Here is a 15,411-nt window from a genome sequence, read left to right as displayed (position 1 = left end):
ACCCTATCTCTTGGAATATTTAAAGTTAGACTAAACAAAATGCTACTCAACATATAAAAAGTCACATATATCAACACATAAAAAGCCCTGTGCTGGCTTCTGGAAACAGCTGTTGCCCTTGCCACAGCTTTCCCAGTTTTAGCTGGAGTGGGACAGTATGCTTGTGGGTAAATATGAATATATAGAGACACACAAACACCACCAGCCCCAAAGTATGTACATGCATGTGGGATGTGTATTACAACTATACGGCCAAGTGTGCGCAGACATGTAGCAGAGCATGTGTAAGCGGGAAGGTGAAGGCAGAGACAGGACATACCTGTGCAGACACACACACAAGTATGTGAGGATGAGACTGGGCCACGCCTGTTGCGTCTACAGAATACCTGTGTCACTGTGAAAAGGAAGGTAAGACACGAGAGGAGCTAAGAAGACGCAAGCTCTCTGTGCTTCAGTTACCAGCTAGCATCAGAGAAAGAACAAACCTGCAACCTGCCATGCATCTCTGGAGGCTGTGACAAGAGGCGTACCAGCAGTCCTGAATGGGGGCCTGGGACTAAGAATGAGCTCTGTGGACCTAACACAGAGAGCAGGAGCAAGACAACTTTCCTGGCTGCTGTTTGCACACACACTCAGCCAAGACAGGATGTACTTTTTTACCTCACACAGACCAACCAAGGCAGAAATAGCAGACTGAAGGCCTGTCACTTCTCCGTCATTCAGATGTCAGCATGCACTGCATAGTGGAAAAACATGAATAAAGCAGATACTAGGGAAACGCAATACAGAATCCCTGGATGGCTTGGCACAGAATCCTGGTCTGTCCTGGATGGTGCTGAGTTCAAGATAACAGAGCCAGCTGGACCCCAGCTAATCCTTGTTACCACCCAGGTGTCCCTGCATAGCGTCCCCATGCTCCAGTCACTAAAACGAGTATAAAGAGACCGGCTCAGGTCCAACAAGGACTCTGCTCTGCAGAATCTATTCCTCCTCGATTGAAGATGATCCTGGAAGAGCTACTGCCATGTAGCAAGTAGCTGAGCACGTGGCACTAGCTGGACATGAGCTGCCTCTGTACAGACCTGACACTGTTGTCTCTGCCGTCTCTGTCTCTGCCGTATCTCTGCGGGATTAATTCACAGTGTGGATTTATTGTGCAGAAATAATTAAGAGTTGACTGGACAGTACATCCTATTTCAAGCACCTGCAGCATTAGCTGTAGCAATCAATGAATGTGTTAACTGCTAGCAAGCCAAATATCCCCCCCTTCATAAGTGATGCATATCACACCTTCTAGAAGCAATCTGCCCCTTCCACCTTCCCAAGAGCCGCCATCGTTTCTTGGGTGAAACTGGGGCAATTTCTCACACTTTTAATGCATAGGTTGCTCTGCCTGGGACAGCTGACAGTGACAATTTGCTCCAGGTTTGTTTTGAACTTTGCTCCTATTAAATTGTCTGTGACTTTACAGTAACAAGTATCAGACCTAGCCAGAAGCAAATCCCCACTTGCTGGTCCCTGTACAAGCACACAGCCAGACGTTTCCTCCCCAGAGGCTACATGGTTTATAAGGATGGACTAGCTGAAACAGAGAAAATGATGCTGGGACTGGGAGGAATGGCGAGTTAAATGTTTTGCCTAAGATCATACTGGCATGCTGTGGCAGAGCCAGAAACTGAACCAAGCCTCCTGAGTCTGTGTTGCACTCTGCCTCCCCACTCCCGCTTGCAAAGCCTGCAAGCGAGCTAGTTCTGGGGCCACGTCACCTTCCCTTGCGTGCTTGTACAATGCCTTGAAAAATCAGAACACTATCTAGACGAGGACATTTGGGCAGCTGCCACAGAGCTACGACTATGAATAGTGTCACTCCCAAGGTGACATGCAAAGCCATCTTTTAACTGTGAGTGACCACCGCCTGCTGAGAAAAGAAAGGAGAAGAAAGGTGGGAGTGAGGCTCCAGTTCCTGTGCAGTCCCTGGGATGGCTCAGAGAGCCAGTTTTTCACAAGGGCTGCACGGGTAAGGAAACAGATGCAGAGAATAGAAAGGTGCTCTTTGCTCTAGGGATTCCTGTTCTCTCCTTCCCTGCTTTTCTCGCTCTCACTTCCTTCCTCTTTTCCCCTTTCCAGGCACCCCAGCCAGCCTGCCATTAGCTGATTTCACAAACAACACTCAAGCCTGCAGACACAGGGACTAGTTTATGTCCTCCTCAGTGCAGAGCTGAGAATCTGATACCTACTGCTTCTGTCGGATCTGTGGCCCAGCTCAAATTCCAGCAAAGAGCAACAGCTCATTGTCACTCTGTGCCACAGATGGAAGGAAAATTTCTCTGTTCTTATACATGCCTTGGAGCAGCAGCTTTTCCTCTGGCCACAGCATAGGCTACATCCCGATAAGCACAAACTAAAGATGCAGCTGCCTCCAGAACTACTTGAGCAAGACACACACAGGGAAGCACCTCAACACTACGAAATGGATCTGTACGGACCTCAGACAGACACACAGACAGCTCCTCCAGCATCCCCAGGCACAGGGTTGCATGCAGCGGGGCAGACAATCCCTTCTCTAAACTAGGAGACAAACCTGACACAGAGGGGGCAGCAGACAGCAAACACAGGGTGAGGGATACTTAGATCGGGGCTCTGATCTACAGCTGCAACTGGGGGTCACTGCTCTGGTACTTACAGGTGGGCTCCCCGCCTGGGTAGCCCAGATGGTTTCTGATGGCCTCCCATAAATCATAGTCTTCAAAATTGAAGGCAAATTCATCAAAGTCTTCATAGCCGAGCGAGTTGCGAATGCAGGTACTCATTGCTACCTCAGGGCTGCTGCCCCCTTCCGATTCCCTCGCTGCCTCCTCTCCCTCCTGAAGGGTTGTCATTTTGTCCTTGCGAAGGTCAGGGGTCAGGCGCCATGAGCCACTCACCTTCAGAGGAGGGGCCGGGGTAGCCAGGCTGAAGTGCAGAAAGCAAGCTGCCCCGGGAGGGCTTCACCGGAGCCCTGGGGCCAGCCCCGGTGCCTCGCTCCCCTGGGCACGGGGCATGAAGGTGCTGGCTGCTGCAGCCCCTGGCGACTGAGGAGGTCCTGGAAAGGACGGTTCCCCCCAGGGATGTTCCTGTGGGGGCTGCCCCACTGGCTCCTCGGGAGCGGGATCCTCGCTCTGCCGCGGGGCCTCTCGCTGGATGCCCGGGGACGCGCTGCCCGTGGCCCAGGGACAGCCCGGCTCCGCACGCAGCTCCGCTTCTCTCCCTCACTCCCCTCTGGTGTCTCCCTCCCTCTCCAGCCTGCAGAGCAACCTATTGAATTCTCCATGTCCTCAGGCCCGGAGCGTGCATTTCCATGACGTCTCTCCTGTCTGCCCTCACTCGCGCACGGGGGCAGTCCCCTCGGAGGCGCTTCGGAAGGGGCAGCTGCCTCTCGGCGAGCAGCGCGGAGGAGAGGGGAGGCTCCTCACATCGGGTGCCTGCCGTGTGAGAGCTGGCGTGGCACACGGAGGGCTGGTAACCGGGAAAGTGTGTCAGGGAAGGAGAGAGCTGGGTCTCAGGGAAGCACAGGGAGCCCTGAAACGGAGAGGGCAGCGGGGTGGGTGGAGGAGGGCCAGCACCTGTGGCTTGGGTGGGAGGAGAGGTGCTGGGCTCACGTGGAAACATGGGGACTGGTGCTCAGGGTGCTCCCAAAACTGATAGAGTGGAGTCAGAGCTAGAAAAGCAGGGGCTGAGAAACAGGGAGATGAGGACCAGGTCCTTGGGGAAGGCTGATGACCATGCCTGGAGCTGTTAGGGAAGAGGGCAAAGCAGAGAGATGCAAGGAACACGCGCACTATAGTACCACAGAGCCTCACTTTTCATGCCGTCCAAGTCAGCAGATGCCAGCATCTGGGCCTCAGCCTCATCTGTGGGGACACGCTGGTACGCTGCGCTCTCCAGCGTGGTCATGCTGCCGATGCACATTCTCTCCTTCAGGTCGTAGGTAACTCGTTGTCCACTTGCCACCTGGCCCCAGGGCTTGCGCTTCTCCCACCCTCGGGACAGACGTTCCCGAGGCCCAGGGAGGCTGTAGGGAGCAAAGAGACTGATGGTAGCAAATAGGGGGGTGGCAACAGGCTCTGCTTCTTCGCAGGGGATGAGGACCTGATGGTCCTCAACTCAGTTTCCCAGCTTGCAGGTCAGCATGAGCTAACTGGGAGGAAGAAGACTCCACATGCACAGTCCAGTGCCCCTAAACCCACATCCTGGGGATCCCACGGGCCCAAGGGGGTCCCAGGAAGCGACCATCCTGCTGGGGAGCAGCACTGTTGCTGCAGCCACGGAGCCATGGGGCCCCTCTGGTTCAGCAGGAGAGCGGAGGCTGGGCACAGCCACACACCTCCCCGTGCTACCCCAGGGGCAGGGCAGGGCAGTGACCCCCCAGACTGGAGGGTGGCAGCAGCTCAGCAGCCGCTCTCCTACCTGGGGAGGGAAGCAGAGCTCTTGTCCGGCTGCAGGTCAGTGAAGCATGGCACGGGGGACAGGACGCCACACTCCTCCTCCACGTGGAACTGCGCTGGGGCCAGAGCGCTGCCAGACTCATCCTCATCGCTGCCGATGGTGAACTGCAGAGACGACAGCCCTGAGAGCACGAGCCAGGCCAGGCAGCCCTTGGCACAGTCCTTGGCACACAGATCCTCCCCGTGTCCCCACAGACTAGTAAAGGCCACTCCAACGTCCCCCACGTGCCCCACACACCCTGGGACTGGCCATATTAAGCCCCCCCATCTGATACACCCCGGGAACAGACACATTGATCTTCCCCCACGTCTTACACCCCCAAAATGGCCATGCACACCCTCCCCAGCATCCACCCTGGGCAATGGCTTACCTGTCATTGTCCCCTGCTGCCCATCTCTGCTAGGCAGGGACAGCACCACTCTTCCCACGATATCTCACAGCTTTGAGGCTCTCCTCTACAAACTCTTCCACTCAAACAGCTCGCTCCCTTGACCACACACCCTTTATTGACCTGCCCTCCATGTCCCCCAGCCTCCCACACCCACCCAGGCAGGGATGCCCTAGCCTTGCCTTTGGTTTGCTTGGGGGCTCCAGCTTAGGGGACGTGTCCTTCCCACGAGCTTCGCCCTCAGACTCTGCAGAGACCTCTTTCTCCTGGGCCTCCTCTGCCTCAGACTCTCCTTCTTCCTCCTCTTCCTCCTCTTCTTCCTCCTCTTCTCCCCCTTCCTCGTCCACTTCCTGGATGGTGGGGGTGACCTCTGAGGGGGGTACTGAGGTTTTCTTCTTTTTCTTTCTCCTTTTCTTCCTCCTGCTGGCACGGGGGGGCCTCTTTTGGTACTTGAGGGCAGAAGGGAGGTGAGTGGAAAGGAGATGATGGATGTGGTGCGAGGTTTGGCGGTGAACTGAGAGAGAAAAAGAGAGTCAGGGGCAGGAAGAGGCTGGGAGGAACCTGCCAGACGCCCCTCCAGGAAACAGCATGGTCTGGAGATCAAGGGCCAGGAAGGGCAAGGAGAGCCACCAGCCCGCAGGGACATAGCAAAGCTCTTTCAGTGATGTGGCAGGCTGATGCATCCAGCCCGGGGTGGCCATGGAGGCAGCCCTCATGCAGTGCCAAACCACCCCAACCCAGCTTCACCACCCTGGGCAAGGCAGGACTCCCCCAGGGCTGCTGAAAGCCATTCGCACGGCTAGGCAGAGCTGCAGTGACCTGCCAGAGACACTACCCCCTTCCTAAACATGGGGAAACACTTCTCACGTTATCAAATAAGCAGAGTTTGGGCCATTTACAAACATCTCTTTCCTGCATAGTGTTCTTTAGTTCAGTTTAAACAGATGTGCCTTATTTTACTCGCAGGCTTTGACAGGAATTACAGACCAAGTCTTTTAGTGCAGATGCGACATAAATCCGTGTCCCAGGTTCGGGGGGGGCTTGTGCCTACCAGCCCCTGAAATGCAGGTTCAGTTAGGAGGTTCTCTTTATAAACCAGGGTAAAAAACAGGGCAGAAGGACTTTTCGTCAAACTAATCTACAAAGAGAAATTCATACAGGGTTGACCTGGGTGTCGTGGGAATTACACAGCGAGAAGAAATTAATAGCATTTCTGAGCCATCACTCAAAAACAATGATAATGCACCATGCAGGGAGCAGGGTAAGCTCAGCACCTCCCTGCAAGAGATAGAAAGCCATTTCTGCCTGGTCTATCTGCAGGCACAAAGCCTCCCATAGACAGCCTGCAGGATGCACAGACCCTGGGGCTGCACCCGGAGCAGCTGAAATCACGGGGGCACCAGCCGCTTTGCAAGGGGGCTTTGCTCAGCAGCTCTTCCTGAGGAATTGTTTCCAGTCTGTTTTGATTTGGTTCCTTCCCAGCTTTCCTGTGACATGGCAGCAAAATCTGTTTATAGTGAAAACTACCTTCAAAGGACGTTTTCAATGGAAGCTGTAACCTTCTCCCTGGGAGAGCCAGGCAGGTTCATTGTTCTGGTGTCATGTTTCCTTTCCTTTGGTTTCTCAAGTCTTTTCTCCCTTGTTTCCCCCCTTGGGAACAGACGGAATATTTCACACACCCCCTTGGTTCAGCAGGAGAGCCTCGTGGCAAGATTAGAAGAGATTGGGAATGGCCATACATGCAAAATGGGAAGAGTTTGGTCTCTTTACAAACTCTTTTTCTTCCAAAGAGTTCTTTAGTTCTTTGACTTAAATATACCCTTTAGATGTACCCTTTTCACTAGTAGGTTTTGGCATAAAGGCGCTCCTGTCCTGCTACTGCACTCCCTTAGCACTGCTCTGCCTGCCATGGGTAGGGCAGGCATTAATTTCTAATGTAACAAGAAGCAAGGAAGGCCCCAACTGTGCATGTGTTGCTCCTACAGCACGAAGCTGCTGCTGAAGACACAGCCCATTCACTCCTGGATTGATTGTATAAGCCCAAGACAGAAATGTCTGCATTTCGGACCATGTTAGTAATTCCGGGCTTTGAATGTGGCAGGAAACATTTCTAAACCCAGAGAACCACTTCTATGGGCTCGCAGAATATCTTCCGATGTCTAATGACCTAACCAGATCTTCCCATTTCATGAATACAAATTGCATAAAATTTCCAATAGCCAGGTTTGACAAAGTTCTAAATAACCGGGATACACCAGGATCTCAAAGGAAAACAAGCTTGATTCTGACAAAGAGAGGATACTTCTATCGAGAAAAAAACAAAACCAAAGCAAAACTGTACAAGCCTGTAGGCAAATTTTCCAAGAAGCTTCTGCCATGCATGCTCAAGCAGATCATCTGTGTACTCTGAGCCAATTCGCACAGCTGTGCACACAGGCAGAGCTCCAGAGCAGGTAAGTCCCACCAGCACAGTACAGGTATTCAACCCGCAGCAAAGCTATCAGCATCTTGCAGCCATGTGTGCGGGTGACTGTGTGCTTAGGTGGAAAGTGCTGTTTTAATGTAGCCTCTGTAGAGAAATGGCACAAGCAGAAAGTAGCAGCCAGGGTGCATTATAGTAGTAGACTTCTACTAGCAAACTTCTACAGCACCAATTGGAAAGGAGTGGCCAAGCAGAAACCAGCCTGGTGATGTACTAAGGACAAAATGTTCCTGAGGTTGCATCCTATCACAGCTGAGTTGTAAAATAAGCAGCATCTGATTGTGGAGAGCCAGAGACTGGGAAAATGACCCAACCATTGCTACTCATCTTCCACACAAACAGCCTGCTGGCTGGGGTACTCCTCTTCCTGCCCATTACTGTTACTACTAGCTAATGCAACCAGTCTACACCAGGCAATAGCTTATGGCGGCTCTTGTGGGCACACTCTCATTTTACAGCCAAAGTGACTTTGACTGTTGCCATCTTCATGGAAAGGTGATCAGTGGAATAAATGTGCTGATCAGAGGATTTCAGGGGAGATGGCTACAGCATTTTAAACACTCCGTTTTTATTTTTCAGTCCTTTCTTTGAGCAGATAAACCTGATGGTTTCATGGTTGCTATTTAGAAATACACAGGCATGTCTGACTGGAGCCATCTGCTTTCAGATTGGGGAGGACAGCCTGGCTTCTAGCCATGTTTGGATGTTTCTTTGCAGCCATATGGAAGAAAAATAGTTTCAGACTGGAAACTTGAGTTTGGCGGAAGTGGCTGCAGAGGTCCCTGAGACTGGGTGGGGAGGTGAGCGAGCACCCAGGCCTGGGCTATGCTGTCACCTGGGCTGGGCAGTAGCTGTGCCTCCAGGGACAGGGGACACTGGTCGGGAGCAGACTGGGATGAGGGGAGCAGACTGGGATGAGGCAGTGGGCACTGGGTGTAGCACTCAGGGATTGCTCTGAAGGGAGGAAGGGTCTGCAGGGACCCCAGCACAAGGCTGCAGAGCACGTGGGGCTGAGCAAGGGTTAGCAGTGAGGGTGGAAGTGGGTACAACGGTTCAGACCTACGTACATTCAAAATCTCTCTCACTGTAGCTGCGTCTCTGCTTCTCCAGATTGCTTGATGCTGACTTGCTTATCAGGTCCCCAAATCTCTCGACTGACAAAGTCTTATCCAAGTCCTCATCGTCCTCGGCACCAGGAGAGGCTTTCTCTGCGTGATCTCTGCCCTGCACAGAAATCACCAGATAACAATCAAACACTGCAGACTTCTACAGTCCTCTGGGTCCTCATGTCCTGCAAATGGGGTTGAGCTTGCTGAAGAGCAGTGGGCGTCGCACCACAGGGCTGGGGAACAGTTACTCATTCATGGGCACAGCTCCACTGAGAGTCAAGAGTCAGAACAGATCAGCAAGCCTCTGAGCTACCAGCCGAGATGCGTAGCTTTCTTTCAGCTGGAATTTCTCTTTCCTCACACCTTACTGCTACCCTGCGGCCTTCCCTTTGCTCAGTCTGACAGCCCTCCCTCTTGAGGTTTCTCTCTGGGAAACAGCATCCCTGCTCTGGTGAGGCAGCTTTTAAAGCTGCTCTTACTGCTCTGGTGAGCTGCCCTTGGGGCACTGACCACCCTGTACATCCCCCACCTCTCCTGCAATCCCAGGGCTCCCGTGTTTCCTTTAGCATGCCTTCTTCAGGCTTTTCTGCCTGAAAAGCCTCACATTTCAGGCCGTGGGCACTCCTCTGCCTTTTGCTGGTAGAGATGCTCTGAGAAGAGCACCGCCAGGTGACTCCTGTCCTTTCTGCCTCCTGAGCAGCTGCAGCTGGTAAAATTTTCCGTCAATAGAGCCGAAATGCCAGTGCTGAGCTGTTGTGGACTCCCGTGTTTCCATGGAAACAGGAGGAGGCCCAACTGTGACAAATCTGTGCTGGGCGGAAAGAGGGAGCGAAGCGGCCTGGGCCGTGTTCTGCCTCCCCCCACGTCCCCCAGCTGTCCCCAGCTGTGCCCCAGCACCACCAGCCCCCGCGGCTATGGTGGGGCCTGGGTAATGAAGGAGGTGTGAGAGGGAGAGGCAAGAATAAAAAAGAGCTGGGGAGTGGGATGGAGGCAGGGCCCATGGGTGAGTGGTGCCAGCTACAGCGCTCTCAGGTCTGTACCTCGGACATATCTGTGTACGTGGGGATGAGGCCGCTTCGCTGTCCACCTCAGCACGGGTGTCCCAGGCGTGGTCAAAATGGGGAGAGTCTAACTGCAAGCTGCCCAGCTCCTCCTGTGCAAGCAGGGCCTCATGGAGACCATCTCTGGAGCTGCAGGCACCGTGCGCTCCCAGAGGCTCCTGCCACTCGCCTACTCCACCCAACAGCATCCGAAGGCAACCTCTGGCCTTCTTGACCACAGGAGAGCAGATCTGGCCTTGTAGGCAGCCTCAGGGCACGCTTGGAGCCAACACAGCCCCGGTGAGCGGAGGCTTTGTGCTGCTGCAGCAGGCTGCCAGGACGCAGGTCCCGCACACAGCCTGACAGGAGCGCGGTTCCCGGGGCAGACACGGCACCGCTGCCGCTGGATTCCCACCTCACCTGCTGCAGGTCGATGAAGACTTCTCCTACGGGAGGGGACTCTCCAGCTGCCATTTTGGTTCAGGACCTAAGGGCCTGGGCAAAATATCAACCCTTCTCTTTCACCGGCAGGCACCCAGCAAACCTGGAGAGTGGCATAACCTGTGGAGAGAGGGCAGGACAAGGGAATGTCGTGGGAGACTGCCACCCACTGCCCTCAGCCCCTGTGGCCCCTAACCCAGAGAGGCCACCTTGGGAAACCTCCCCAGCACCACCAGGACAGGGCTGTCCCTCAGCACGGTGCGGTGAGGGGGTGGGAATGGCACGGACCACGCTGCTTTGGTGTCAGCTCTGCTATTTCAAGGCCATGTGAGGCCCTGACACCTCCCTGTCCTCCTCCAAATGAGCTGCTGCTCCGAGACGTGCTGTGCAAGGGAAGGGAAGGTTTCCTGCTCAGTCACCTCTCCACCAGCACATCTGGGCAAAGCTGGAGCATGGCTGAGCAGCGGGCAAGGGTAAAATGGGAAAGGCAAGGTGCTGAGAGGGTATGCCAGCAGCAGGCAGTGGAGTGGTCCTGTGCCACGTAGCCTTAAAATGGGCAGACCCCAAAACAGCCACGAGGAACCTCAGAAAAATCCATGCAGGCCAGAGAGACGGCACAAGGACAAACAGTTCTGCATTCACACAACAGACACAAAGCAATACATGTTATGGGGGAAGAGGCCCACACGGACTGCAGAGATGTGCACTGTCTGCACCAGCTTGGTTAAGGGACCGATAACCCCGTGGGCAGCCCGAGGGAGTGCTCAGCTCAACATTCAATTGCAAGGGAAGAAGGCAACGAGGTTCCACAAGTCATAAGGAATGGGATTGAGAGTAACACAGAAACAGCTATAGTCGTGTCATATCTACAGCAACAGGGCAGGCTGAGCCCAGCATGGGCTGCACCATCTGCTGTCACATCAGGGAGAGCTGGAGATGGTTCAGAGGCTGGCACTGGGAAGATTTGGGCCTCTGAAAACTCATCTGAACTCCTACGGAGACAGACAGAAGATGCATGCACATCCACAGTAGTTTGGGCAGAGGGATGGCTAAGCAAAGTGTTCTCATTTCATGGAGCAAGAAAAGGGACATTCATTAAAACTGCAAGGGAAGAATACAAATTAATAGAAAATGGGCAAAAGAGAAGATTTTTTCATTGACGTTATAAGGGGAAAAATACTGCAAAATTAGAGGACAGCTTGGCCATCTCTCTGGGTAACAAGTCATATTTATTACAAAACTCATCTTTCAGAACAAGCTATTCTATAGCTATGAAGCTTTGGAAGAAGTAGTAGAGGAGTGCAGGCTACAGCCTGGAGAGCTGCTAAGGCATTTCTCACCATCTCATCTGAAGTACCTGGCATGGGCCCTGTTCAGGACAAGACACTAAAACAGGTGGTCTCAAGGTGACACCAGTAAGGCCACTTTGTCATCCCTCCTCCTATCTTTGAAGACCTTCAGAAGGTGCTACCACAGTCTCTGCTTATCCTGCCTACCCAAAGGCACACATTTATGAAGCCAAAAAATTCTGGGGCCATCTCTAAGGCAACTTCTTGAGGAGCTAATGTCATCACTGATGAAGCACGTTCTCTTGTTCCAAGCCGTCTTCTCTCAAACCATTTTTATAAATTTAGCAGCTATCTCAGGATGCAGTCATGCAAATGAACAAACTATTGAGCAGTGCCAGAAGCGGTACAGCTACAAGTTACATGCTGCAATAGGATAGGGCTGCAAGCAGCTAGAGCACGATTTTGGGGCTGCACACCCAGGCCTTGCAGGCATGAATGACAACAGTTCCTTCCTGTGGTATCAAGAGGACTCCACATGCAATGTTTGCTCAGTACTGGACAGGGAGAACAAGCATGAAAGGACCAAATTTTATTAAACATGAGGAATACTGGAGGCACTGACACAGCTACGTGGATGGGGATAGGAGGACAATTAAAATTTATGGTGAATAACCTGAGATTTTTGCTATTCTTTTCCTCCCTTTGAACGCCACCATCTTAATTATCGTCAAAAAGGCAAAACTTAGTGGATGAAATTCCTCAAACAGACCTCACTGAAATCTACAGTGACTGAACCCTTCTATGAGACCTGAGCAGCTCAAGAGAAATACGCTGCCAAGACAGAAGTCTAAAAAGCAAATGGAGAGTCCCAACCATAAGGAACAGAATGAAACAATGAAAATACCCAATTCACTCTGTAGATCTGTTAAGGCTCCTACTTTAAGGTGTAATCTTCAGGTTTCCACTCTGTTTTCCAAGACAGATGGAGCAAAAGGGTTCAGAGAGAAAAAAAAAACAGAAAAGGGAGAAAGGTCTGGAAATGAGCTGTAAGAGGAGACTGAGCTGCTTTTTTAGTAGGAGACAAGATAGAGAGAAGGGTAATACATGTCTTTTATTTCCTTTCGCTTTTAACTCAGAAAAAGGGTATCATTCCATGAAATCAAACAGCAGCAAATTTGAAACTGAAGGAAGGGAACACTTTATTACAGCGAGGAGAGCTGGCAGGTGGACCCTGGCTCTGCAGTCCCTCAGGGCCACAGCAGCGTGTGCATTAAAAAAAAAAAAGGGCTGGGTATTTGTGAGGAACATAACATCCACATCCACAGCTGCAGCAGAGAGGACTGCCGGCAAAAACGTGCTACAAGTACTACTACTTCACGGCTTTGGAAGGTAGTCCTGGTAGTGGCAGAATGCCTAAAAACTAGCAAAATGCTAACGGTAATTTAACAAAAAAGAATACTAATACTCAGCTCCACCTCTGTGCCACTAATGTATCTTATGGGACCTCGAAAGGAAACTGCAAACTATCAGCAATGTTGAAAAACAATGTGCTTTGTTTCAGGTCGGCTGCAGGTTGGTCTGAAGCTATGCAAAGGCTCACAGGGGTATTCAGGATCAGGGTGGGAGGAAACCCGCAGACAGGAGACCTGCTGGATGCGACGAGCTCTTCTGGCGTGATCTTTGCAAAACATTACGCTGAGTTTACAACTACAGCCTGACTGCCTAAATGAAGTTAAAAGGGTTGGAAAATTCAACGCTTAATCTCTCTTTACCCAACCAAGCGGCGTATTCTCAAACATGCTGAAAATATGTCACTCTAATGACTCTGCTGAGCAGCTAAAAGCAAGACAGCTGTACTAGCAGTAAAGCAAGGGAGCCCTTGGGACCCGTTTTGAGGTTTCAGGGGGGCTATGCGGTGTGCGGGGGTTTCCCCCCATCCCCGCTCACCCTGTGGAAGCGGGAGGTGAGGCATGGCAGCCCCCAGCACATGTTGGGATCTGAACCATACAAGGTCTCCTCTGTCCTCTTCCCATCCCAACAACGTAATAACACATTTAACGGGCACACTGAGACTACACGAGCTTTTTTTGTTCCCAATTTAACCCCCCCCCCCAGGAAAAACCAAGCCTGCGTGCAAATGCTGCACAGATGCTCCCCCAAAGGCAGCAATCCCTTCCCAGGGCGGACGTGCTGCCCACGGGGCACGCGGCGTCCCGAAGGTGCTGAACGGCTCCCGAGAGCTGCAGCACACGCCGCGCCGTCAGGAAATCGGTTTAAGAACTGGTAACGCTACAAAGCACTTCCAGCACTGAGGGGATTTTGAGGGATGCCAAAAGCCGAGCGCTGCGGTTCGTAGCGCCGATTCGGCGCGTTCCTTGGTGGCTGGCCACTAGAGGCCACTTGCCCCTTACTCTGCAGCGCCTGGTGCAACCTGTCGTAGAAAGGCTGGAGAGACATCGCCTCGGATCCAGCCTGGCATTTTCTATTACCTGCAACAGAAGGAGTTCAGGGAAGAGCAACAAAAATTGCCAGTAGGCCAGGGGGATTGATTTATGAGGAAAGGTTAGGAGCTAAATTTGTCTAGCGCAAGATGGGATGACTAAGATGGGGAGGGGACGTGCCAGCAGTCTGGAAAGATCTCAAGGGTGTAAAACACAAACGAAGATATTTTTTTTTCAGGCGGACCCACACAAAGAGACTCAGAAACGGGTTAAAATTTAAAAGAGAAATTTAAAAAGAACATCAGGGAGAATTCTGCTAATAAGCATCACGCTGAACCACCCAGCCTGCTGGGATCGCTGCCTGGGCTGTCATGAGAAGAGCACAAGACAAAAGGGGGATAAAAAACAATACGCCGAAAGAAAACTGAATGAATGATACCTTCATCCTACTCTATCTCACGCGTGTCAGGAGTACGTGATTCAGCATTCCCGCTAGAAGTAATTTTCAGCCACAGAAGCATAACGCCAGCAGGCCAGATTCGAAGGGAGGCCAGAAACATCCACAGACTGCTGACTCGTGCGCACTCACACCTTCCTTCTCTCTCCACAAGTGCATCACCCTCGCTTACGCCAATTCCTGCAGGGGCTCTCCCCTCCGAGCGCAGCCTTCGGCACCAGTAAACACAACAGCGCTCACCCGAACCTCCGCGTCTCACACCCACCACCTAGGCTAAACGAAGGCTGGAGGAAGCCGGGCAGGCACGTCCCGCGACGCCGGCAGCGCAGGGATCTCCCCAGGGCCACATGTTGCTGGCAGCCTCCAGCAGGGCTCCCCCCGGTCCCCAAAGGCCACTTGACAGCAGCGTGCTGGCGGAGCCTTGCCAGCCTGCTGACCTAGCGCGGCTCCGAGGGGCAGGGGCGAGGCGAGCAGCCCACGGAGCCCCTCGGCAGGTCGAGTCTGGGCAGGAGAGCTACAGCCGGCCGTCCCACAAACGCGGGCGAGCGGAGGAGCATCCCGGCTCTTCCCTAATGTGCCGGCAGCCGGGCGGGGAATCCTTTAGCCGCGGGGCGTGCGGCCAGGGAGCCGGTGCCGGGAGAGGAGCAAAGGCAGCAGCGGGACGCGGGAGGGCCGGCGGGCACGGGCGGAGGGCTCCGAGGGGAGGAGGAGGGCTGTGCGGGGCGCAGCGCCCGGGGGGCGGCAGGAGGGGAGCCGCGGGGACGGGCCCGCGAAAGCCGAACGGAAACGAGCCGGGACCGCGCCGCGGGGCGAGACGGCAGCGCGCGGGGCGGCGGGCACGGAAACTTTCCGGGCGTGACGGAAGCCGCGGGCCCGGCCGCCTGGCAGCACCGGCACCCGGCACGGGGCGGGGGCTGAGGGACCGAGCCTGGGGGGCAGCCGGGGCAGCCCGGCACACCCAGCCCTGCGCCCCGGTGCCCTACCGGGGGGGTAACGGTAACGGGTCCCGCAGGGCAGACGTGCGGACACACGGACACACACACACACGGACGGACACACGGACGGACGGACACACGGCCCCGCGGGGCCCCTACCTCGCACCGCCGGACGAGGAGGAGGAGGAGAGCCGCGCTCCGCCCGCGCCGCGCCGGTACCGGGCAGGCGGCGCTGCTGCCCGCCGCCCCCTTTGTGCCGCCCCCGCCCGCAGGTAGGGCTGCGGCGGCGCGGCCCCCCCCCCCCCCCGCCCCGGGCCGGTGGCGGCGGCGGCGGCGCCCCCCTC

The 15,411-nt window shown here is 54.1% G+C and overlaps 1 protein-coding gene across 3 annotated transcripts in view; it reads right to left on the bottom strand.

The window, feature by feature from the left end:
• SLC4A3 (solute carrier family 4 member 3) overlaps positions 1-15,364 on the bottom strand; it is a 34,226-nt gene extending 18,862 nt beyond the window's left edge. Inside the window, exons 1-6 of one of the 3 annotated variants that reach the window (XM_083840736.1) lie at positions 15,227-15,364; positions 9,925-10,065; positions 8,423-8,579; positions 5,056-5,387; positions 4,447-4,589; positions 3,840-4,051 (exon numbers count right to left, since the gene is read on the bottom strand). In XM_083840736.1, the coding sequence (XP_083696862.1) occupies positions 3,840-4,051; positions 4,447-4,589; positions 5,056-5,387; positions 8,423-8,579; positions 9,925-9,978 (898 nt within the window). In that variant the 5' untranslated portion in view covers positions 9,979-10,065; positions 15,227-15,364. The other 2 variants (XM_083840737.1, XM_083840738.1) reach the window with 2 other exon arrangements.
• Between the last annotated feature and the right edge of the window lie 47 nt (positions 15,365-15,411).

This window comes from Anser anser (assembly GCF_964211835.1).
Source record: "Anser anser genome assembly, chromosome: 6".
Classification (NCBI taxonomy): domain Eukaryota; kingdom Metazoa; phylum Chordata; class Aves; order Anseriformes; family Anatidae; genus Anser; species Anser anser.
The sequence above is the reverse complement of the archived record's forward strand: the minus strand, read 5'-3'. Positions and strand labels throughout refer to the sequence as shown.